Source organism: Castor canadensis, chromosome 7 (assembly GCF_047511655.1).
Source record: "Castor canadensis chromosome 7, mCasCan1.hap1v2, whole genome shotgun sequence".
NCBI classification, from domain to species: Eukaryota; Metazoa; Chordata; class Mammalia; order Rodentia; family Castoridae; genus Castor; species Castor canadensis.
The window spans coordinates 156,454,795-156,480,564 of record NC_133392.1 but is presented as its reverse complement, the minus strand read 5'-3'; the positions used below and the strand labels follow the sequence as shown (position 1 = coordinate 156,480,564).

The 25,770-nt window shown below is 45.1% G+C and overlaps 1 protein-coding gene across 3 annotated transcripts in view; it reads left to right on the top strand.

The window, feature by feature from the left end:
• The first annotated feature begins 8,429 nt into the window (after window positions 1-8,429).
• The window catches only part of Slc25a33 (solute carrier family 25 member 33), a 29,178-nt gene continuing 11,837 nt past the window's right edge, over window positions 8,430-25,770 (top strand). The window contains exons 1-2 of one of the 3 annotated variants that reach the window (XM_074081421.1): window positions 8,430-8,695; window positions 18,882-19,020. In XM_074081421.1, the coding sequence (XP_073937522.1) occupies window positions 18,974-19,020 (47 nt within the window). In that variant the 5' untranslated portion in view covers window positions 8,430-8,695; window positions 18,882-18,973. Of the gene's footprint in view, window positions 8,696-8,958; window positions 9,141-18,840; window positions 19,021-25,770 lie in introns of those variants that run through there. The other 2 variants (XM_020157491.2, XM_074081420.1) reach the window with 2 other exon arrangements.

The window sequence follows — 25,770 nt, the reverse complement described above, 5'->3', positions numbered from 1 at the left end:
GGCAATGTTCTATTTTGCTTTTTGAAGTATGTAGATTGAGCTGGTCTCAACTCATCTCAGCCTCCCAAAGGCTGGAATTATAGGCATGCACCATCATGCCTGGCTCAGTAATTTCCTTCTACAGATTACTATCCAGTGGGGACAATGAGGCAGGCTGGGGACAACAGACATGGGAAGGACAGGACAAGGAATTGATAGGTATGATTGGCCCACATTAAGTTTACTTACCTGTCTAGTACCCAGTCTGGAGATGTAGTGTAGATAGGTGGATGTTTCAGATCGAATCTCAGAGCGGGGACTGGAGCTGCAGATAGAAGTTTGGAATCATAGGGATGCCATTCAGATGGTTTATGAGGTCTTGGGACTAGGCAAGATCACGTGGAGAGAGAGTTCGTCCCCAGTCATAGCACTGGGAAGCTGGCAGCTCTGGGCCATAGAGACCACATTTCAGACCTCTTGGTAAACTGTCCACACACACACTCCAGTGTGTGAGGCAGGCATTGGGCGGTCTCACAAAGGGAGAGGGGCTGTGAAGACTTAGGTGTCATCTTATCTCTGCCCTTACCAGCTGTGTAGCTCAGCAAGGTGCAACTTCTCTGAGTTTCAGCTTCCCATCTGTAAAATTACTGAGTTACATGACCTTCTTTTTTTTTTTTTTTTTTCTTCAGTACTGGGGATGGAACTCAGGGGCCTGCACATGCTTTATCACTGAGCTCCAACCCTGACCCCTGTGGATTACTTTATTTGTCAATAATCAAACGATATCTCCCCTGTGTCCTTAAGCACTGGTGTGGGGGAAAAGGCACCCCTGTCCTGGAGGGGCCCATGGTTTAGTAGGAGGAACTGGAAGCAAAGCAATGTAAGCCACAAGGAAAGAAAGGAGGCAGGAGGAGCCACTTCTAACCCTGAGAGAGAGGGTGTGTGTTGGGGAGAGTCTGAACAACCTGGTGAAGTACGTATTTATAAAAGGGGAAAGTCAGGTTCAGAGATGTTAGGTAACTTATTCAAATTCCCCAGCCTGTAAGCAACAGAGCATGCAGTGAAGTGCTCGGCTGTCATTTGATGGTGACAGCCATGGGTGAGGCACATGAAGCTCTGGAGTCTCCCTTCCTCCTCATACCTTCCACCCCAACCCTTCTTCAATACTCATTAGTAACCAACTTGCAAGGCAGCACAGAGGGAAGGTGGATGAGGAAAATCCTGGCTTACAGATCAGCTTAACTTGAATGTCCAAGGAGGAAAGCCAAGGGCTGCACTCTGCTTGGAGCACTGGATCAGCCCATCATCAAATGCTTGATGCTTCAGTCTCTTTCTTTGTAAAACGGGGACAAAAATAAGAATTGTCTTGCTCTGTGGTATTGCTGTAGCAACACCAGCAAGACGCTGGGTTCCTTTTGCAGACCTGCCTCCTCCCCTTGCAGGCCAGGTGACAGCCTCCTGACTTCTCTCTATAGATTGTAAGATGCCAGGTCTGCAACCAGAGCCAGCTCCCTGGGGAGAGCAGCAAGCAAGGGATCCTTGCCAGGAGCTAATGAATTCTTCAAACCCCAGTGCTCTGTTGGCCCTTGGAAGTGTCCTGATTCTTCCTCCTGGGGCCAGAAAAAAATCGACCACGGCAAGTGACTGGACAGAGCCTGAAGCTGCTCCGCCTCACCTGTAGTGTGGTGACTTCTGCCTGCATGAAGGCTGGTGACATCAGCAGGGACCTGTGTCCTTTTGCATTGTGTGCACAAAGGTGCACAGACTCCCTGCTTTGCTCCTATGCCCTTCATCTACCAATGACCTTGTTGTCTTGCAGGGAACCAGAAAGAACTCCAAAGTGCTATTAGGCCCACTAAGGCCAAATTGCCCCAGAGAAAGAGCCCCTCCCCCGCTAGCGCAGTCCTCATCACCTCCCTCTCCTGTTTTGCCTAGGGCAGATGCAGGAACAGAGTAGCGGAGACTCAGAAATCTAGCATTCCACAGTACCAGATCTGGGATGAGTACCTTGGCTCACCTTTGTCAGCCTCACACTTTGAAATCTCCAGGCTTGGCTGGAAAGCCCAGTGTGAACACTGGCAAATCTAGCACTAGAAGAGAAGCAAGACATGGCCCTGACTCGCCCAGGCTCTATCACAAGGTCACATTCACTGGGAATGTCAAAGTCAGAATGGCCTCTAACCCCTCCCTCCTGACTTCAGGAACACTCTCCCACCTCCACTTGTATGGAAGCCTTTTAACATGTGCTTCCTGAACTCTGAAACCAGCTATCCAGGGTCACAGCTCCCCTGCCCCTCATTCAGCCTTGTCCTTAAGAGTTTTCCACATAAGTCAACTTACCCAGTCCACCCCTAGGGCCATGACCTCAGTCTAGGCCACCACCCATCCAGACATCCTCAGCCCAGACCCCCAGATCCCAATCTTCTGCCCATAGATTCTCTGACCCCACAGCAACCAGAAGCATGCTCTTCAAAGACTATCTCAGGTCACCCCACAACTCTTTCAGAACCCTCCATGGTTCCCATTGCCCTTGGGATAAAGTGCCAGTCCCAGCCTTCCTGGTCTGCCAGGCCCTCCTCTTCCTCTTCCTCCCTGTCTAGCTTTCCTGCCACCTTTCTCTCCAGGCTCCAGGATTTGGCTCCTGCAGCCCCTCATCCCTGGACCAGTCCCCCCTCCCTTCTTTTAGCTTGGCTTATCCCTGGTCAGTCTTGGGTACTCATTCCTCAGGAAGCTGTCCCAGGGTCTCCCCATATAAGTGCAGGAGCTCCCGCTGCACCCAGATCCCAGGCCTGGCTCCCCTATCTGTTACGGCTTTTGCATTTTCTTCTTCCCAAGACAAAAGATCCCCGTGAGCTCACTTGCTATGGAGACCCCATGCCATGGTCGGGTTTGCATGGAGTAGGAAGAAAATGAGCATTTGTTGCATGCACGATGAATGAATGGATGAATGAATGAATGAGGTCTGCCCTGTTTCTCTCTGCTGCTCTGTACCTCTCCCCTAGTGGTTGGACAATGGGATGGGTTCAGATACAGCATCCTTCAGAATTCAAGATGGTCAGCACTGAGACCACGCTGAAGAGAGCAACATACCATCTTCCCAACTCAGGACCACACTCTGGACAAGAACCCAGAACCCCCTCTTGTGCTGAGGGTCCTCAAAATCTTTCTAAAATAGCCTTTCTACCCATCAATATGGAATGAAGACATTGAGGACTGGGAAGGCAAAGTCCTGACAATATGGAGCTTATGTAAATTGGGTGCCTCCTCTGGTCACGGTACAATCGTTTTATGTAATCCTCACCTCCACCCTGGGAGGCAGGTGCTGTTATTGTCCACCTCCCCTGTACAACTAGGGGACAGATGCCTATGGAGGTTCAGTGAGACCCAGGGTACTGACGCTCCTTGGGTTGCTTACCCCCCACACCTGCCCAGAATTAAGCACCCCCATTCTGCAAGCATGGGTAGCTGGGTTCAAATCATGACTTAGGGCACATTACTTAGCTTCTCTTAAATTCAGTTTGCTCATCTGTGAAATGGGAATAAGAAGACCAGGCTAGTTGGGATGGCTAAATGAGGTAGAATACACAAAGTGTAGTCAAAGCTGGAGAAACGGGATCTCTTGCTGGTGTGTTGTCATTGGCTCTGCGACCACAGCTAAAGTTGTGGATCTGGCCGTCCTTGAGGCTAGCCACTGCTTAGGATCATTGGGAAGATCCATTTATCCACAACTGCAGAGTCCGAAAGCTCTAAAAACTGAAGGTCAACTCTGTTGGCAACAGGACTTGACCTGGCTTGACCTCGTTTGGTGGCAAACCCTGACCGTACCTGACCATGAGGCTCTTTACTGGGTGTTTTAAAATCCACTGCATTTGGCTATTCAAAACCATAAAGTGCTTGATGATGGTGTGCTCGCTGCCCAGGCCGGGGTGTGATATGCAATGAGGTGTACGCAGTATACTTCTGACTTCTCTAAAATCATCAGAGCAACTTAGAAACATACCCAGGGTTTTGGATAAAGAATTGTATTACTGCATCCCCTGCACGTGGCTGCACACAGCAGTTGCTTCATAAATGGAGGATCACGCACACCCTTAACTTTTTGTTTTTCAGCCCAGCCCACTCTTCTGTGTTTGAAACAAGAGTTCTTGTGTCTTTCAATGGATATAAGTCGCCAGGTGCCAGTGGCTCATGCCTGTAATCCTAGCTACTCAGGAGGCAGAGATCAGGAGGATCGCATTTCAGCCCAGGCAAATAGTTTGGGAGACCCTAACTCAAAAATGCCCAACACAAAAAAGGGCTGGTGGAGTGGCTTAAGTGGTGAGAGTGCCTGTCTAGCAAGTGTGAGGCCCTGAGTTCAAACTCTAATACTGCCAAAAAATAAAATAAAATGGATGTGTATGGTAGATAAACATACAATCACGGTTCCAACTTAAACGATCCGAGGAGGTCGTGCATGGCGAAGTGTGCCTGTAATCCCAGCACTTTGGAGACACAGGCAGGAGGATAGAGGCCAGCCTGAGCTACATGGAGAGACCCTGCCTCAAAAGAATACCCAGAACGACATGAAGAAAACCTGTCTTAAGAGAAGTTGGAATAGTGTCTGCTACATAATCACTGTTAGCAAAGCGATTATTAATCCTCACTCTGAAGTCTAAAGCATAAGGAGCCTTGCCATACACTTGAGGAAACTGAGGCACAGAGAGATGAATTAAGTTAGCAGATGTTACTTCATCTGTTGCCTCTCAGAAGCTGGGACGAATGGAACAGTGGGAGGAAGGCAAAAGGACATTGTCCACCTGGCCAGTCCTCTTAACAGGTGTCACTGATTTGTTTTCTGGGTCCTCTCTGTTCCCATCATTATTTGAAATGCATCAAAAACACAAGCCCAGGGCTGTGTTAGACTTGACATTATTCCAAAGGTGACTTCCTTCTAAGAAATGATCGGGGACACTTGTGGACAGGGATAAAGAGCTCTCAGAAAATCAGGGAAAACAGGTTCCAGGCTGGCGGGCACAGAGACTCAGGGGCCAGCCAGAACAAAGCCAGCCTTTCATTAATGAGAAGGCTTGGTTTGCAAAATCACATCAGGAGGGTCTCAGGAAACTTGGCTCAGCCTGGATCTACTGTGGAGAAAGGAAAAGAGAGTTCAGTGGCCTTCTGGCCATTTGTCCTTTGTTCGTGCTCTGCTCCTGGCCAGAAACAGGCCTTACCACTTCCTCTCATTCCATCCTAAGTAGGCTGCCTGAGAGAAATCCACCCTACCCCAGGCTTTGGCTTTCTACAAAACTGAGATGCTCCTTATAATTTCCTGCAAGGCAATGAAATCCTAAACCCTGAGGGTGGAGAGGTGGGCTGTTTTGCCATAGCCAGCAGCATTTGTAAAAAACAAAACAAAACAAAAAACCAAGAATTAAAGCAATTTGAATGGCTGGAGGTATGGCTCAAGTGGTAAAGCACCTGAGTTCAAACCCCAGTACTGCCCCAAGAAAGACTCAATTAGAGGTTTGACAGCCAACAGTAAGGAACCTATAACAGGTCAGCAGGAAGCCACAGGCTCTTCCAAACTGGAGTTGGATGGGCTGGGGGTTGTGGCTCAGTGGTGAAGCACCCCTAGCACTGGCGGACTGAGAGCGTTCGTCATGAATCATATGTGGTTTTGTCAACTGCTTTTCTTCCCCTGCTGACATGAACATGATATGTCACACAACGGGAATCTTGTTTTTTCCCCTTTGTTCTGTTAAGATGCCGAACTATATTGATTTGTTTTCCAGTGCTACAAAGCCTCTTCTTCCCGGGTCAGAACTTATTTGATCATGATGCATTATCATTTTTCTACATTGCTGCACTTGATTGCTCATGTTTTGTAGAGGACTTTTATCCACTTGAGTCTCTGCTGTACTCCCAGGCCAAGAACACTATCACACAAAGTAAATGCTCTGTAAATGTGTTGAATGAATGAATGGATCCAATAGCTTCCTTGATATGGGATTGCTGGTCCAAAAGATCTATTTCCATATTTTGACAGAAATTTCCAGTCTTCTCTCTAAAAATGTCTTCCCAGTCTTCACTCCCACCAACATGTACTCCAGGGAACAAACATTAGTGTGGTTCATTGCAGCAAGGTGTGGCGACATGGTACAGTAACCACAGCCACAACCCTTTCACCAAGCCAACTCTGTTCCACCAAGCACAGGGAGGCTTTACAGAGAAACCAATCCCTGAGCTAGCTTGCTAGAATTATAGCAGGGAAAAGGAAGAGGAAATCTGTAAGGTCCAGAAGGTGTCTGGCCAGAGGAAGAGGGCATCCTAGGCAGCAGAAACAGCAAGTTGAAAGGCACAGAGGCATTAAAATCCTTGTGTCAGCCACAACTAGCCCTGTGACCTTGGGAAATTCTCTTCTGTTTTATCCATCAAAAGGGGCCAAAGTCAATAGAGCTCCAACCATGTGAGACACTGTTCATCACAGGCCTTGGGAGAACGTTAACACAAAGGTGCCATTGCTATTGACAAGGAGGTGTCTGTTTGGGGGTGGGGGGTCCATGTATGTGTCCTGTTCAGCACTAGACTGACAGTCCTTGGAAAAAGAAGTTAGGAGGCCGGGGGCTCCCTTGGAGTTAACAGTCTGGGCACAGTGATGCACACCTGTAATCCTGACTATGGTAGGAAACTTAAACCAGGAGGACCATGGTCCAGGCTGGCCTGGGCAAAAAATAAGACCCTATATCCAAAATCACCAGAGCAGAAAAGTGCTGGGGGTGTGGTTCAAGCAGGAGAGTACCTGCCTTGAAAGTACATAAGCCCTGAGTTCAAACCCCAGAACCGTCAAAAATAAAAATAAAAATAAAAGGAAGGATTCAGTAGATTCAGGAAGCATAAAGAAACTCACCTTTTATTTTTCTTTCCTTCTTTTTTCCATATATCGAGAGCAAGTACTCTACTGCTGAGCATATTCCCAGCCCTGAAGCAGTACTATGACTTCCCCTCTTTCTAGGCTTTAATACAGAGCAATCACTGTATTTGTGTTTCGCGTGACTTCACGTAGGAGTTGTTTCTAAGGATCCCTGCAATCAAATACAGATTGGCTCACCAGCTCCTGTGTTTGCTCACAGTTCCAGCTGCCTCGTGCTTACACACAGGACATATGGCAACTTGGTCTGTTAAGGTGCTGCTTTCAACAGGTCTGGGAAATAGAAGACAAAGGATCAATGTGTTCTGTATCCGGCTCCTCTGGAGGGGCAAAGAAGTCGGGGTAACAGGCTAAAGGGGTGGCCTGTGAGAACAGGTAGAAGACTTCTTCTACAAAGTGGGTGAGACACGTGCAATTTCTAGCAGCAGTGGAGGGGAACACAGAGAAAGGGATGGATTTGGAGAAATTTAGGAGCTAGAAGTGCCAGGTGAGTGGTGGGTTGTTGAAGGGGCTGGGGAAAGTCAGGGAAAGAGAGTAAGAGAGAGAAGGAAGAGGAGAGAGAGAAAGGAATGAGAGGAGAAAGGAAAGAGGCAAGTTTCTGGCACTGGTGCCTCTGCAGGCTGCAGAGTCACTACCAGGACAAGAAATAGGAGAGTCTGAGCCACTTCGGGGGAGGGTGAAAATAGGTCAATTTAGGACATTTATTCATTAGTTCCTTGGGCAATACTAGGTGCAGGTATCATGTCATGAACAATCTGTCAGGTACAAGCATAAACACAAAACACAAGGTCCCTGCTCTCCTAAAGCTCACATTCCGGGGGTGGGAAGATCAACTTAAATAAATCAACAAAGTAACTCCAGAAGGCCACGTAAGGAACTTCAGTGGAGTCATGCGATAGCCTCTGCGGCCGGGGTAACCAGGAAAGGCCCCTTCCAAGCCAGGCCTGGCCGTAAGAAGATGCAACATGGATCCCTCAGTCTGGGCTGGAAATGGTTAGGAAAGATTGGTCCAAAAGCACATTGCAAAATACATGCCGAATATAATATCCTTTACAGAAAGATCTAAAATACACAAATGTTAATTGGGGTGCACGGTGGGGGGAGGGCTCGGGTTAGGTTGTTTATTTAGATCATGTGTTTCTCCCCCACCCCCAAGGTGGGTGGTAGTACAGAGGTGTGAGAGGTAACATGTAATTTGTGTACTTTTTTGCACATGTAAGTATCGCAAAGTGAACTTTTTTTTAAAAGGAGATGCCTAGGGCCTAGTTACCTACGCTTTGACAAGCAAGACCTGGGGGGGAGCCTCTGAACTGGGGGGGAGCCTCTGAACTGGGGGGGAGAAACTCAGCCAGTTTCCACTTCATCCACTCCCTAGCCTAGATCGCTCCGCCCAGCCAACTGCTCTGAGCTGACCCCGCCCCCAGCTGAGGAGTCGCCCCGCCCACTATCCAATGAGAGCACGGAATCTGGGCCCACACCCCCGCCGCGCTCCGCCTCCGGCCTGCGCCGCCGCGTGACGTCACGGCCCAGCCTCCGCCACGTGACGGCTGCGCGCTGGGCTCTCGTTGGCTGCCGGGCTCGGGCCGCAGAGGCCGGTGAAGGGCCGGGTGGCCACGCCGGGTAGGGACCTGGGCGTCTTGGCCCACGAGCGAATGGGGACGCTGTCGGCCACCTGAGGGCAGTAGGGCGAGTGGACCAAGCGACCTCGCGCATCCCTTGAGCAGCGGCGGCGGGCCGCGAAGCCGGCGCGGCCATGGCGACCGGCACTCAGCAGAAGGAGAACACGCTGCTTCACCTCTTCGCAGGCGGGTGAGCCTCGGGGCCGAGCCGCGCGCCCTGCTGCCCTGGCTTCCTCCCCCGGCGTGGCGCGGCCTCCCACGCCGGTTATCCGCCCTCCCGGGGCTCGGGAGGTCCAGCGTCGGGGTCCGCGGGTGGGCTCGGGGACTGGGGGGTCGGAGCCTCTTGTCCCCGCCCCCACGGCCGCATCCTGCGGGGGTGGTTTTAACCCCGCTCCCATCCCCCGCCCGTCGGCTCTTGCGTTTTCTCCTTTTGAACAATTAGTGGCTGGTGTGACTGTCACCGGGGGCGGTTCTGTCCGGCCACTGTGGCTTGAGCCACCTGCTTCTCCCTGTCCATCTGGGTTCTCCGTGGCCTGTCCTCAGAGAGCTGCATTTCAGAGGCAGGGGCGGTCTCCCCGATGCTGGGGTCTGAGCTCTCCCGGCAGGAAGTAATTGGGATGGTCAGAAGGCTGCAGGTGTGTTCCGTCGGCGGGGGACAGAGAGGGCGGCTGAACTGTGGTGCGGGCCACCGACACTTGGCGGGGTGGGGGAGGCTAATGAGGACCTCGCAAGGTTGGGAGGTCCGGGAAGGTGTGTTGTGTGCTGTGCCGTCGTTAGGCACCTTGCTTTTTTACTTTTTTGCTTTTTTTTTTTTTTTTTTTTCCCTAATGGAGGGGACACGTTTTGGGGCAAGTTGAGTGGTTGGAAGGTTAGGATGGAGTTGAATTTTCCCCCTAGAAAACAGAATCTAAAATGGCTCTTTGAATATTGGTAATTTTTTTTCTTTTATCGCAAATACCAACATACGTGATTTTCTTTTATCACAGTAGGTGGTATTTGGGTCCTTTTGGTGTTTTTCAAATGTTTGAAGCTGCTGTTTATCCTTCCTTCTTTCCTTCCTTCCCTCCTTTCTTTCTTTCCTTCCTCCTTTCCTTCCTTCCCTCCTTCCCTTCTTCCTCTCTCTCTCCCCCCCTCCCTCCCGTCTTTCTCTTTCTCTCTCCTTTCCTTCCTTCCTTCCTGAACCTCATAGACCTGGCACAGTAATTTTTAAGTCTCAGTTGCTTTGCATAAAATAGAATTTATTCTGTATTATCATCTTGACTTGGTATTTTGGTGGTAGCCCAAACTGCTACCAGATACATTCCTTATTACAAACAAGTAATGGTTGAAAACCTTACCTGCACAGATGGCTATGATGGAAATGTTTCTGAGCTCTCTGCACTTTTATTTGTTGTAGGAGGTTTCTTTATGTCAATAACTTTGGTGAGTCTACTTAAATAGAATTTCTTATTCATCTCTCTTCTATTGTGTCCTCTTAGCCCTTCACCCCATGTCTCTATTGGTATTTCCTTTGAGAGTAACACTCAAGAAAATAATTTCTTAAATTAAGACACTTTATGTATAAATTTGTCATTTGGGGGAATTTTAAACAAGTTGGGCATATTTATAATGTCTCACACCTCTTTAAAGCCAAGAAGAATTTTTAAATGAATTACTTACTGATTTATTTTTTTCTTTTGTGGGCCTGGGTTTTGAACTCAATGCTTTGTGCTTGTACTCTACCACTTGAGCCACTCCTCCAGTCCATTTTGCTCTGGTTTTTTGAAATGGGGATCACAGGAACTATTTGGCCAAGCTGACTTCAGACTGCCATCTTCCTGATCTCAGCCTCCCAAGTAGGATTACAGGTGTGAGCCACTGAGCCACCTGGTTCAGTGATTTTTGACCTACTGTTTTTAGCAACATGGTTTTTTACATTCTTCTTCATATTCCAAACAGGAAGAGTTAACACACTCATCTGCTTCAGAACACTGTGTAATTGATGACCCTGTCTTGATGAATCTCCCTGTGTGCCCTTCACAGGGCCCTCTGGATGCCATCTTTTGATGGAGGAACTGCAGTGGGTAGTCAGCTGCCTGGACTGATTAAGGTACAGGTAGTTTATTAAGGTAGTGCCTGAAGCCATGGTGTTTAACAAGCTTTGGTTCAGTCATTGGCACCAGTTAGTATTGTACTCACAGATACTCATGAAATAAGCCTGATTCAGAAAGATGTTTTCAGAGTTACTAACTGGATTTTGATCCTTGTAGCTGCCTAAAATACTTTAGTTCAGTCTCTTTTAGGGTAGAACATAAAAGGAACTGGTAGGGTGTAGTGTGCAACTTAGTGGTCCCACCTAGTCCAGTGGAAGACATGCTGCTTTGCCCCAAGTGACCAGTTTTCACTGGTGCCAAGTTGGCATCTTTCCAGAGATCTAAGTTCAGTTCCTTCAGGAAGTCCTTTAAAGAGCAGTCAGAGCTCCTACTTTTAAAATCTGTCACATTTCTTTCCTTTATTGTATAGCCATAGGAAGCTGTGATATCAAAATTAATTTTAGATCCTGGAAACAAAAACAGTTTATAGTCTCTGGTTATTTTTTGGTTGTTTTTGGTTTTTGTTGTTGTTTTTCCTGTCTTATTTGTGGTGGTGGAGATGGAACCCAGTGCCTCATGCATGCTAGGCAAGTGCCCTACCACTGAGCTACATCCCCAGCCCTTCACAATTTTTAATTTTTTTTTTTATGTCTTTGATTCTTTAGTATTTTCTTACAGGAGAAAATGCTCCTATATTAACCTGAAATCGTTTTGATACAGTATGTTGCCCTGTGAGAAGAGAACAGTAGGAAAGTCCACATACACAAGCCAACACCAAAAATAAGTACTTTAGAAAGGATTCTGTGCTTGTTTGTATATGTGTACCAGATGTAATTTCATATTCTTTTTAAAAACAGGTTCACTTTCTTTAAATTGCTTTCTTCCACTGATATACTGAGTTTCAGTGGCCATGTATTTCTGAGTACAGTTTATTGTTAGTCAGTTTTATTTATCTGCCTTTCAGTGCCAAGTTGTGAAGAGAGCAACAAAGGTAGCGACTCCATTTCTAAGCCCAGTGACTGGAGTTCTGTGAGGGATGACACTTCTTTTTAACCTTTCACCTTTGCTACTTTTTTTGCCATCACAAGTAACTAGACATCCTTAGGTGTGCTTGTGTCCTTTATAGCTGGGTCAGAACATCTTTAAGGCTGTTCACCCAGTACAATCATAAACTGTCTTGGTGTGGGTGACTTCTGCACGAGTGAACTTCGTCCTTCTGATGTCGATGTTTAGTGCTTTTCCTGTTCTGCTTTCTTCCCTTATCTGGGGAGTAATATCAAAACAGAAAATAACTCAGAAATGTTTTATTGTTTACACATAACAAAACCTACCATTCCTTGAACCATCTCATCAAGAAAAACCCGGGAATGCTCTCAAGTGGCCTTGCTGTGTGTAGGCCTCATTTGCAGTCACAGGTCTTGGGGGTGAGGTTTGTCGGTTGACGTTAGTGACATCCTTTACCTGCAGGGTTACCTGCGGGGGTTCCATGATGGTGATTAGATCTGCTCAGGGCAGGAAATAGCTGGACTAACCTGTCATAGATTTAGAGGTTGACAACCTGGACTTGATGCTTTGGGTCTTTAAGTGTCATACTATACACATAGTATTTAAAATGTATTTAAAGGGCTGGTAGAGTGGCTCAAGCGATAGAGTGCCTGCCTAGCAAGCGTGAGGCTCAAACCTCAGTACTGCCAAAAATAAAAATATGTAAATAAATAAACAAAATGCATTTTAATAGGGACTGGGGATGGTGCTCAGTGTCTTTAAGGTCTTAAAATGTATAATCACAGATATCTTCAAAATGCAGTATCTTCCCCCACATTATAGGCAGCTGTTGCTAGTTATATTTGTGCCTACAGATTTAATCTTGATTACTTTTATTTTCTTTTTCCTTTTCTTTCTTTTTTTCTTTTTGGCAGTACTGAGATTTGAACTTGGGGCCTTACACTTGCTAAGTAGGTGTTCTACCACTTGAGCCACACCTCCAATCCAGTCCTGGGGGGTAGGGGGGTCTTTTTTCTTTTTCTTCTTTTGTCAGTACCGGAACTTGAACTCAGGACCTTGCACATGGTAGGCAGGCACTCTACCTCTTGAGCCATGCCTCCAGTCCCAGTCTTGATTGCTGTTGAAGCATTAGTGAGTACAGAGATGGTTAATCTGTTTGCTAGAGGAACAATGGAGAGAAGGTGCAAAACTTATTTGAAATGCCTAAAGGAATTTTGATTAAACAAATAGTATGTGCATGATAATTTATATCAGGCTTCTATATACTGCTATGACTATAAATTGTCTTTTTATTTCATCGAGTGTATTCATATGCATGACAAATAGTTTTTAAACTTGTATCATATTTGAATGGAAAATTCCCAATCAAATGGAGGTTTCATGAGGTAGGAACCATGCTTGCTGCCTTCACTGAACCATCCCAGTTACAGTGCCAGGTGGGTTTCAGAGGCCCAATCAATATTTGTTAAGTGATTGATTAAAAGATAGTGTGCATCTTACCCGGTGGTGTAGATTGATATAGAATAAGCTCTCCCAAATAAAGAGAAGCAGTACTTTGATTATTTGTGAATTACAGTTGGTTCTATATTAAGATTTGCTGAAACCATACTGGCATACGGTAGCATTAATTTGAATTGTATATTTGTGAAAGACATGATTCTCTTCAGGATCAGAAAGTACTGGAATTTTTATTCATTTGGGATAGTGGAATATGGACTACATCGTCTAGAGGAGAATTGACGACATCAAAACCTATTTTGCTTAAACTGAGTGAATACAGAATTTGTATAATCAAAATCTCATAAGCCTTTTGCCAGGTACTCAAATAAAACTTAACAGAAAATTATAGTGTATAGAGAAAAGCAGCTGTTTTCAAATTGTGATGTAGAAGCAGCAGATAAAGAGGAGAATCACCCAAACTGCCAAAGATGAGGATGATTGCAGAGTGCCTGGCATGCTCATCTTTTGGTAGTGCCCATTTTGTACATATGTGAGCACAGAAACCAGGGTCCCTCCTGCTGGGCAGTAGTTCTCATAATAAGAGTACATTGGTCCTGATTTTGGTGTCTAATGTGAGTATGTGCATAGCAAACAGAGGTTCTTACTGGGAACATCTGGTTTTTAAAATTGCCCTGGTTATTTGAGATTCAAATGTGAAAGGTAAAAATCTATGCACATAATTTAAAAGTTTATATAACTGTGATTATCTAAAAATGGTAGAAGAACCCAGGATATATTTTGTAGTAGTTAGTGTGCTATAAACTGGAGGAGAGGTAACTAATGAATGCGGGGAAGCAAGCAAGTGCCCTGTGGCTATAAAAATATAAAAGGTTAAATAAACATGCCTTAGTTTAATGAGCACAAGACTTCAGTTCTGGAAAGGAAGAAGAAGACAAGGTAGGGAAATGATAGGGGAGCATTCTTTTATATAAAAGAGAACAAGTTAAAGAGGAAAATGGTGCAGAAAGAATCTATAGACTTTTTTAGAAAATTAGGTAAATAGACTTCAAAGCAAACCTGTACCTAGACATGTAATTCAGCCGCTCTGTGGAGCCTTTCTGTTCCCTCTTCATCTCCTTCAGATGTTTGTTCTGCCTGGAATGTCCCAGAGACTTTTCACTGGACTTTGGCATCAGTAACTGGAGCAGGGTTACCCTGGGAGTGAAATTAAATGGATGTCCAGGAAGTTTCCTCATGGCTGTTAGAAACACAGCTGACTACAAACAGGAATCCTGACTGCTCTTTGCAAGATTATTTATGATAGAAAGTCCTTGAATGCTTTCTTGAAAAGTTTAGGAATACATTTTTTTTGACTAGGCTATTTAGGAGGCTTTCAGTTGTAAGTGCTGGAAAATTCACTCCACACCGGCTTAATTACTGGCCCATACACCTGAAGTTTTGAGGGCGACCAGGCGTCTGAAGTGGGCTCCTGGAAGTAGCTCAGCAGTGTCACTGTGTACCCACACGTGACTGCTCTGCTTGATGCTCCCCGACGTCAGCTCCTTGTGGTGCTCCCATCTTGCATAGGTCTTGAGTTTCACTGCTCACTGGCCACCTTGAACACATACCATCTCTAAAGCAGTCGTTGACCCAGGGAAGTGACGCTGAGTGTTTGGGCTGAACCACGTGTCCTGTGAACAGACAGCATGGCAAAGTAGATGGTATTATGTTGGTGTGCTGAAGCGAATCAGAGCTAAAACTAGAAATGAGCTTCATCACGTTCATACTGTGTGCTTAAGAAACTGGAATCTGGTTCCAGAGGAGGGAGAGGCAGATGGACGCTGGGGGACAGCCAGCAAGGCCACCGCGTTGATGACTCTGCCTGCGTACATACTGTCCATTTTATTCGTCTGGAACAGGGCTTCTAAGCTGTGGATAAATTAGTTGTTTTAAAGGAGGGGACTAGCTGGAGGCATGGTTCAAGTGGTAGAACTGCATCTGCCTTGCAAGCACAAAACCCTGAGAGTTCAAATCCCAGTACTGCCAAAAAAAAAAGTGGTGTGAGGGGGAGCTGTCCTGTGCATTGCAGGATACTTAGTACCATCCCTGGTCTACTGGGAAACCCCTACCCCCATTTTAGCAACCAAAAATGTCTTGAGACTTTGCCAAATGTCACTGGGGATGGGGACAAAAATTGCCTGAGCTTGGAACCAATGCTCTTCAAATTTTAATCACACTACCCTATGATTAAAATGTTCATGTACATATCCATGTATAGTTACATTACCCTGTTAATTTTATAAAACATACACCCAAAGTATAAATTAAATGGTAGTGATTATAAATAAAATGAATTTTACTTTATTTTGGCACTATTGGAGCTTTCAAACTGAGGACCCTGTGCTTGCTAGGCAGGCACTCTACCACTTGAGCCACATCTCCATCCCTTTTTGCTTTTAGTTTATTTTTCAGATGAGGTCTGCATACACTTGTCCCCCGCCAAGGCTGGCCTTGGATCATAAGCTTCCTACTTCTGCCTCCTGCCTAGTTGGGCTTACAGGTGTGTGCCACCACTCCTGGCTTATTCTCTGAGATCGGGGTTTGCTAATTTTTGCTGGAGCTGGCTTCAAACTTCAATCCTCCCACCTTCACCTCTTGCATAGCTGGGATTGCAGGTGTGAACCACCATGACTGGCTCAAAGTTTTATTTCTCTATGTAATATTTTCTTTCTGTACACCAGTGGATCTTTATGCACACCTCCTAAAGTATGAACTCCACTTTGGAGATTATCGGTCTAAATTTCTATCCAATCAGATTGGTCAGTTTTCCAACTGTGAAATGCTAACATGGTGTTACCACATAAGTGGATGTCGATAGAACGTAGCATTAACTGTGCATGCTCGGATGAGCCAAGAGCCTGGTCTAAGGCTTAGAAAGATATGGAGAGTCTGCCTACTGCTCTTGGCTGTTCCACCCCAGACTGTGCATGTAGAGAAAGGCTGAACTGTCAATTTGGGGCCGTGTGGAGTGCTGAGGGGTCTTCCTGTCATTGTCCCTACTAGGTCTGGGCTGTAAATCAAGGGAGCTTGTGAGGCTGAGAGATTGGTCTGAGAGTGGGAGGCTGTGCATCAGCCCAAGCCAGCAGGATAAGGGACTAGTGAAGGATGTGGGGTGACTTCCTACCTCCAGCCAATCTTGTTGGCTTTTGGAGGGCATAGAAAGAGATTGTGATGGACCCCTTTGGCTTAGTGTCAAGGAGCATGTAGACCAGAGGCAGGGAAGGCACCTGGTGCTCAGCCAAGCATGTATACCAGCATTAGGAGCCAGGTGGTATATGTGTCAAAGAGTTGACAAGTGTCAGGAACTTTGTTTTCTGCAAAGAACATAATTTGTTGTAATTGTCAGTGCTTTGGACCTAATCATTTTTAGAGAAATTGAATATTTATGATTATTTTTTGTGTGATACTGGGGATCAAAGCCCTGGTCTCAAGCATGCTGAGCACATGCCCCACTACTGAGCTACATAGCTTTAGCCATGGAACAGTCTTAGAAAAATTGGAAGGCCAATTGAGACAAGCCAGTATTTCATAGTCACATTTTGTTCTCAGACTGTTGAATGTCTTGCCCATGGTGGTTCATAAAGAAAGAAAAGAGTTGAGCTAAAAGATAATTGAAAAAATTCTGCTAGGAAGTGTGCTAGATTTCCGGAAGGATCCTCTCTTGGAATGAGCATTTTAGTTGACACAGCATAATGACTTAAAATGTCCTATGGATAGTTCACATCTAAGATTGGGTTTTCTAGTTAGGTAAGGGCTTGCCTAATGAGAAGTGACTTAATTTCAATGGTAGTGCCCCAGGGTTCAGTTGCACTTGCTTCCCATTGCTTTGGTGGTTTGCTGTGCTCCTTACCTTGTAGATGACACACCCCAGCCTAGGGGTGCCAGGTTCACACAATGGGAAGTGAGCTGCAGCCCAGGCCTTGTCTTTACTACCACCTCCCTTCTGCCACAGTGCAGTGCACAGCATCAAAAAGGGACTGTGGTAGTGAGTAGGTGTGCCTGCACCTTTAACTCCTGTGTTTACTGGACGAACTCATCTTCAGTGACATAGGTTTGGTTGACAGAAGACCAAAGCAGTGAGTATTACTGTTGACTAATGGACAAAGGAAAGGTGGTTGACCTGCGTTGGATTTGAACTTGGTGATTTTCTGGTGAAAGGAAAGTTTTCTTGGTGACATGGAGTTATGTTATTGACCATAAATAGATTTCAACTATTTCTTTTTATTACTCTGTAGCAGGTAATTTTTCCAGTATTTTTGAATGTTTAACTTTTTAAGCATGTGATTATTATTATATGAGTGATTTATTTTGTGTGAAGAGATATGAATTAGATAAAACTCTTTTATAAGCACTCTCTACTATACTCTGGGGTTTTTTTTTTTAAATACATTCTAGTGCTTAGAGCAACTTATACAGACCAATATTAAGTGAGGGTTACAATTTCTTCACGATTAAAAGTACATATTTGAGTTTAAAAGACCTAGTTATGAATAATTTTCCATTTTTTAGTGTAAATATAAATTGTCTAATTTAGCTAAGCTGTGTATAATTCTGTATGTAATTACTATTTCCCTAATACTCCAAAAGAGGATACCTCAGTATGGTGGAAAGAACACAGGTTTTGGAGACGAGGGTCTGGATTTGGGTTTTGGTTTTGAATACTTAGTCACTTTGAGACTTTGACAAAGTATGTAACCTCACTGGAAGGCAGGTTCCTCCCCATAAAATAAGGATGGTCTTTTTATTTATTTATTTTTTAATAGTCCTGGGACTTGAACCCAGGGCCTCAAGCATGCTGGGCAAGCACTCTACCACTGAGCTGTATCCCCAGTCCTCTTCTTTACAATGTTACAATTTCATCCTGCCTTTCCTCCCTTCTGGTCCTCACTACAACCCACTAAATTGCTTTTGTGACAGATGGGCATGGGCCCAGACTTCAAAAAACACCATGATAAAAAGAGGCTTGCCTAGTGAACAGTAACTCAGTAGTAATAGTAGCTGGGGGTGGTGGTACATGCCTGCAATCTCAGATACGCTGACATGGAGGCAGGAGGAGCCCGAGTTTGAGGCCAGCCCAAGCAAGTTAGCAAGATCCTGTCTCAAAAACAAAATAAAGAAAAGTTGGGAGCATACCTCAAGCACAAGGCCCTGGGTTCAATCCCCAGTGTGGGAAAAAGAAAATATTTAAATAGCAATCACGTGAATTCTCCATATGAACACGCTGTGAAGGACAGTATTAAAATAACTAACTTTGGGATTCAATCCAGAGAGACGTGGTAACTAAGGAAAGCACAGACTCCGTCATTTGTGAGTGAGGGAAACACAGGAAGGACGTCACTGTTGAAAGTAAGCTTTAATCTCTAAAGGAGTCCAGATTAGTCACATTTAAATAAAGGTGTGTCTTTAAACATGGACTTTCAAAATAGTAGCAATTCCTGAATATTTGGTTTGGGAGCGCAAAGATGCATTTTCTACAAGATTCAATGCAGCGTGACAGACTAGAAATGACGTGCGCATCCAACATCAGGAATTGGTACAGAGCCATCACAGTGGTGACGTGGGCATCTGACACAGGGACATGATAACAGGTGCCACCTCTGTAGTGCTAGCATTTCGACTCAGTTTTCAGCCTCCCCTGTGTTGTAATTGTCTATCAAATGAACACATGCTCTGTTTTACAGAGGGAACAGTTGGTTTCACACTGTGCTCACTGGTGTGTCGTGTCCCTCTTCTGACCCTGCTGACGCTTTTCTTCCAGGTGCGGGGGCACCGTTGGTGCTATTTTCACTTGCCCACTAGAAGTCATTAAGACCAGGTTGCAGTCCTCAAGACTAGCTCTGCGGACGCTCTATTATCCACAGGTTCATCTGGGAACCATTAGTGGAGCTGGAATGGTGAGACCAACATCGGTGACGCCGGGACTCTTACAGGTTCTGAAGTAAGTTCTTTCTGCCCTCTTTGTTCCTGCCGCCTGCCACCCTGCCCCCATGTTAATACAGAACATCCTCCAAGCCCATCAGATGAGCGTCCTGCCTACATAGTCTTGGTCCAAATTTGGGAGTTAGGTTTCTTTGAATGGTGACCTTGTGTGTGGGGTTGGGGGTGGTGTCCTGCTGACGTGTGATTATCATCCATGGGGATAAGTGAGTAAACAGTTTTTAAGTACAAAGAAAACTGAAAGCCTGTGTTTGAATTGTTGCTGTTGCTCAAATCTTTTGAAGGCTAAGGAGAGTGGTAGAGTAAGATTTACAAGTTGCACAAGGTAAGGGTCATGAAATAGGTAATATGGAAATGAGATGGCTTCTATTTATTTGAAAACAATTTTAAATTTATAGGTTTTTTTTATATCTATGGTAGCACTCATTTTATTATTGTTACTGCAAGAAAAATACCTCATTTGCCTACAAAGTAGCCAAATAATCTAAATTGAATGTGGCTTATCAGTCTCTTAAGCTTAAGGCAAGGTAAAAAAATTCAAAAGAACTGATTTTTGGCTTAAGACCTGTGCTTGTACTTTCCTTCCTTCCTTCTTTCTTTTTCCTTCTTTGGAGATAGGGCATCACTATGTAGTGTATCCTAGCTGTGCACTAAAGATACTCCTGCCTCAGCTTCCCAAGTGCTGAGATTACATGCATGTGCCACCACACTTAGCTGGGCCTGGCCTTGCCTGGCCTGTTCTGTCCTGTTCTGTCCTCTCCTCTCATGCCCCCACACTTGCTAGGCAGGCGCTCTACTGCTTGAACCACACCTCCATACTTTTTGCTCTGGCTATTTTGGAGATAGGGTCTTGCTTTTTGCCCAGGCTGGCCTGGACCATGACCCTCCTAGTTGGCTTTCTGCCATCACTGGGATGACAGGCACACACCACCATGACTCCTACCTTCACCACCACCCCCACCCCACCCCTGTTGACATAGGGTCTTGCAAACTTTTTTGCTCAGACTGTCATGGAACTGTGATCCTCTCATTCTCAGCCTCCCGGGCTGGGAGCATGACTCAAGCAATAGAGCACCTACCTAGCAAGTGCAAGGCCCTGAGTTCAAACCCCAGTACCATCAAGAAAAAAAATCACCATCCTACCAGTCTCAGCCTCCCAAGTAGCTAGGATTTCAGGCATGAGCCACTACTCCTGGCTGGGCCAATACTTTTTAAAAGAGGTACTCAATAAATAACAGTTGAATTTAACTGAGCATAATACTCAGATCCCTGAAACTCATCTTTAGAAGATGTGTTCAAAAAAGACATTTACTTGAGAAAAATCTTAAAAGGAGTCAGTGAATGGAAATGCTCTGCACTTTGGGCAGAGTTCAGCCATGTTTTAGATAAGTAGCATGAATGTTTGGTTTATTTTTAGGTATCCTTTGTTTGTAAAACCTACCTGTGTCACCTAGGCATCCATGTGTGCCAAATGTGTCTTAAAGGTTCATCTAGCTTATTGAGCACAACTTGGCACCACCACCAGCTGCTGGTCCAGAACCCAAGTGACCCAGGGAAGGAGAGGCCTTCTCCAAGAGAGTCCAGGAGGATTGTTCTTAAGATCCTTGAGATGGGGGAGTGAGGCTCCAAAAAGGCAGGGGGCCTTAGGACAGACAGGAAAGCTAAATGCCAGGAGACAAGGGACGCAGCTATGGATCTCATCAGGACAGACTCAAGTCCAGATCCTCAATGCTAGGAAAACACCTGTTTCCAGTCGCCTGTTCACACCTGTCGCAGCTCCTTGTCTCAGGTGACACCTTTCATCTAAGGAGCGTGCAGTGCCGTGGGCATAGTGAGTCAGAGACAGGTGATTTGCTACTTTACTAACATTCAAAATGAACTTCCTCGCACATACTTGCCAAGTAACTTACAACTAGTGACTTCAGTTTACTGTACTCGGGAAGCTGTTACCCATAAGTCATGGATGTCAGCAGGGCCAAGCCTTACCTAAGAGCAATGGGAAGGGTCTATGTTTTAAGTTCAAGAGGATATAAATTCTACATCTCCAGTATCTTATCTCTGTTATCTCCTGTAAATACCCCCAGCCCTAGAGCACCACACCTGTGTGTCCCCCAGCTAGGGCAATTGTTCATTACAAAGTAAACTAAAGGAAAAGGTTAGTCCATGTTTTAAAATGCAGGAACAGACATTTCCACTAAGAACCTTCAGCATTCATTCGTGGCTATAGCCACAGCTACAAAATAAGGAGTACTCACTCACATGTGAGTTCAGCATTAATTACTTACACTGCTCTCACATCAAAATAGACACAGTGGTATTAAGAAAACTTTTAATTATGATGCTGTGTTAGAAAAGTGTCTGTGGAGTGCCAGACTTTACCTAAGCGCTGCTGTAGTCATTTAAGGTTTTTTGTTTGTGTTGTTTTTGAACTCAAGGCCTACACCTTGAGCCACTCCACCAGCTCTTTTTTGTGATGGTTTTTTCAAGATAGGGTCTTGGAACTATTTGCCTGGGCTGGCTTTGAACCACAATCCTCCTGATCTCTACCTCTTGAATAGCTAGGATTACAGGAGTGCACTACTGGTGCCCAGCTTCACTTAAGTTTTATTTCCTCAACCTGGCATATACACTTAACAGGATTCTCCAGCACAATTCAGCTAGTGGTTATGGCTTTCAAATAAAAAAAGTGCTTACTTTCATGCAGTAGTTGTAATGTTTCATTGGTTTTTCACAACATCCTTAAGGGACTAGCATTCAGACCTACTATTTCCTCCATTTTGGAGCGGAGGACATGCAGAGCAGCAGTTAAGTGACATACCCAAAGTCATGTTTCATGAATAGCCACCTTATTTCTAAGAACAATTTGGAATGGCCAAGAGCAAAGTGAAAAACATCAGCAAAAAAAGCCCAGAATGCCGGGCACCTATGGTTCACGCCTGTAATCCTAGCTACTCAGGAGGCAGAGATCAGGAAGATCAAGGTTCGAAGCCAGCCAAGGCAAGTAGTTCATGAGATTCTATCTCAAAAAAAAAAAATCACAAAAAAGTACTGGCGAAGTAGCTCAAGTGATAGAGTACCTGCCTAGCAGGCTTGAGGCCCTGAGTTCAAACCCCAGTACCACCAAAAAAATAAAAGCCCAGATCGAGGCTGGGCTGCTGCAGAGATCTTTCAGAGCTCTCCCGTGGAGATGCAGCAGCTGCTGGAACCACATCCTAAGCCACCTCTGCTGACTGTGTCTGCTGCCGCCGCCAACCTACTGCAGGAGGGTCCACGACTCAGAGCCTGGCTAGCTCCTCTAGTGACAGTCACTCCCTCGGTTGGTGCAAATACCATCTGTGAGTGACAGTGTTTCTCAAACACCACCGGCTGTCTGTTTTGACAGCTCAAATGTTCATCAACCATTCAAAACATAATGGGCACAAAACCAAACCCATAACTCCTGCTCCCAGAGTCCTTCCTGTCTTGTTAAAGCAGCTTCTTCCTGGAAGCCATATAGTTCCTAGGGCCTCAGAGTCTTATTTGTCTCAACCCCACTGCAAATTCTATTACCTCTGCCTTTTGTTCACCACCTCCTCTGGTTCTGTCCTGATAGAGGCCACCTTGTCACCCCTGGGCTGCTGCATTAGCTTCCTAACTAACTGCTAGCCCCTCCACTATCCCCTCTGTTCTCAGCAGTGCAGCTGGGAGATCCTCTACTCACATCCCTCAGGCCCCTGAGCCCACCAGCCTCCTCAGTAGCTGGTCCTCCCATGACTCCCCTGACTTCACCTCCGTTGCCCCTTCTTCTTGTTCTTTAGGCCACCTGAAGTCCTTAAGGCCTTGGGCTGAACATTATCTGCGTGTCTGTCCCTTCGCAGGAAGGCCTTGCAGTGGCCCTCCTCCTGCTTTGTCCACAGCACTCACCTCCATCTATGAGCATGTTGTTTACTTACATGCTCTTTTCTACCCCCCCCCCCCCGGAGGTGGACTTGTGTTTATTTTGATCATTGACATGCTCTCAGCCTCCTAGAAGTTTGCCTATGACTGAAGCAGCACTCAGTGCCAACAGAGGGAGTGAGTTTGGGCGGGTCAGGAGGTATTGCATACAAGGACTTGACACCCTCCCACCATGTAAATAATTACTGCTGTCAGAACAGCATGGGCTTTTCTGTGTTTTTTTTAAAGAGTTCAAGATTTGTAACTGAGTTTCTTGGCAGCCAAGGCCATGAAGGAGAGCATCATACTATGTAGATCTCATCTGAAGAAAGCTTGCTTAACCTTCAGGGCAATATGTTCCCTATCCTTTCTGTTGGTAAATTCAGAAAACAGTCTGCAGACAGCACCAGTACCACTGTGGGCAGTGTGGTCACAGAGTATGGCCACATCCCTGGTGGGAGCCGTCCTCCTTTGTCCCCTGCACTATCATAGCAACTGCTCTGAGCCAGGAGCAGCACCGATGGTCTGTAGAGAGGGCTCTTTACGGAGGCAACAGGAAGCAGGGACGTGGGTCCAGGCCTTGTCTACACTGCAAGGCCCATCCCTGTTCTGTAAACATTTCCAGAAGACACTGTGTTTATCAACACCAAATGAATGGCATGGCCACTCCTTTAGAATGCAGTGGGCTGTGGCTTGTCTTCTCTTTCAGGGACTTAGCAGTTACCAGAAGTTACTATCTTTCAAAATACCAGTCATTGCTTGCTGGTTCTCATACTAGGTTAATCTATTAGAGAAAAAGTATTCTCCATTGAGAATGGCTAACTTTTGTCCTTTGAATAGTTACATAAAAAGAAAAAAAGCAAGATGCTAACCAAACCAATTCAGACTCTCACTATCAAATGTGTTTGTTTTAGGAATTCACTCTTTTAAAAAAAGTCTTCTGATTTAATTTTTTTTTTTCAACAAAGCTCCTATCCTTTAAACCTCTGAGGTACCTCCTATCTGTTTTTTCAAGTATCTTTTCAACCTGAGAAGGTGCCTACAAGTGAACTACTCTATCTTTTCAAAGCTGGCATGTTCAGATGACATACTTGTTTTGCATTCCTTTGTGGTGTGCATATTGTGATTTAAAACTGGAGAGAATGAAATGCTCCAAACAGGACTTTGATTTGTTTGCATTTTCCGTATGGAAGCGAGCATGAGTGTGGCAGAGAGCCCGGATCCTCCTTTCAAAGCCATTGTGGTAGGGACTTGATTGTTGCAGAGGAGTGCTGTAAACATCCAGATAGGCTAGAAGATCAGACTATATAACAGATCTGACTCTCAGCCAACTGTTAAATATGAGTAACTGCGGAGACGGTCTTTCTTCAGTTCTTAAAAGACCTGAGTCACTTGAGGACATGCGCTCCCTGCTGTATTATGGATGAGGGCTCCAGCTTCCTGGAGCCAGAGATTCCCCTAATTGTGTTTAAATGGCCCCTGAGCTGTACAGTGTACATTACTGGGGACCACAGATGGAACCGAAGCCTAAGGAAATGGCCAGATACACTTAGCTTTGCAAGCCTTTTTTACGCAGTACTGTATTGTAAGTACACCTCAGGGCATTACTTAGAGAATATTTTGTTCAGAGAGCTGGGTCTTTTAAAAACAATCCTGTTTGAGAAAGATAGCAAAAGTAAAGTGTTTTAATTTGAAAACATTAAATTCTCATGCCTCTCTTGAGAGCCAGGTGGCTTATTTTCAGCCAGTTTGCGTATTCATTGAGATTCCAGGAATTTCATTTTGAAGCATTGAGTTTATGGAATCCCAAGAATTGTGTTTACCCTAAGCCTTGTGTTTCATAAACTTCATGGGCTTTCATCATGATCTCAGTGTTTTATGGCCTACAGTAAGCTTTTTTAAAAATAACTTTTTATTTTGAAATAAATCAGACAATAGAAAAGTTACAGGAATGGTACAGATAATTTGCTTGTATCTTACTAGATCCACCCAGTTTTTAACATTTTGCTGTGTTTCTTTGCATTTGGGCTCTATATCCACACGTGTATTTTCTGAGCCATTTGAAAATGGGAGGTATGCATCCTGACCCTCACCCTCAGTTCTCCACCATTCACTTCCTAAAAACAAAGGCATTCTCTTAAAACCACAGTGCAGTTTTCAAATTCAAGAAATGTTGTGTTGCACCAGTGGCTTATGCCTGTAATCCCAGCTACTCATAAGGCAGGAAGATCGTAGTTCAAAGCCACCCTGGTCATATAGTTCCACAAAACCCTATCTCTGAAAAACTCTTCACAAAAATAGGGCTGGTAGGAGTGGCTCAAGGTGAAAGCCCTGAGTTCAAGCCCCAATCCTGCCAAAAAAAAAGAATGAAAGAAAGAAATTTCATGTTGATCAAACACTACTTTTGAACTATTCTACAATCTGACTTCCAGTTTTACTGTTTTTCCATTGTAAACAATTGATTTAGTACAAGAACTAAATTTTAAAACTGTTTTCCTACCAATATCTCTCCTCCTCTCTAGATCTTTTTTCTTCATCCTCCTTGCCTGGTTTCATTTATTTTTTAAACACCTTTATTAAGATATAATTCACATGTCATATAATTTCATGCTTTTAAAGGTGAATCATTTAGTCAGGCACAGTGATGCAATCCTGTAGTCCCATCTACCCATTACAGGGAGACCCTTTCTCAAAAAAAAAAAAAGCTTACTGTTCCACTAATTTTAGCATGTTCACACCAGAGTTTGTACAACCATTACCACAATTTAATTTTAGAATATTTTCATCCCCTCTAAAAGAAACCCCTTTACCTGTTTGCAGTTACTTCCCATCTCTC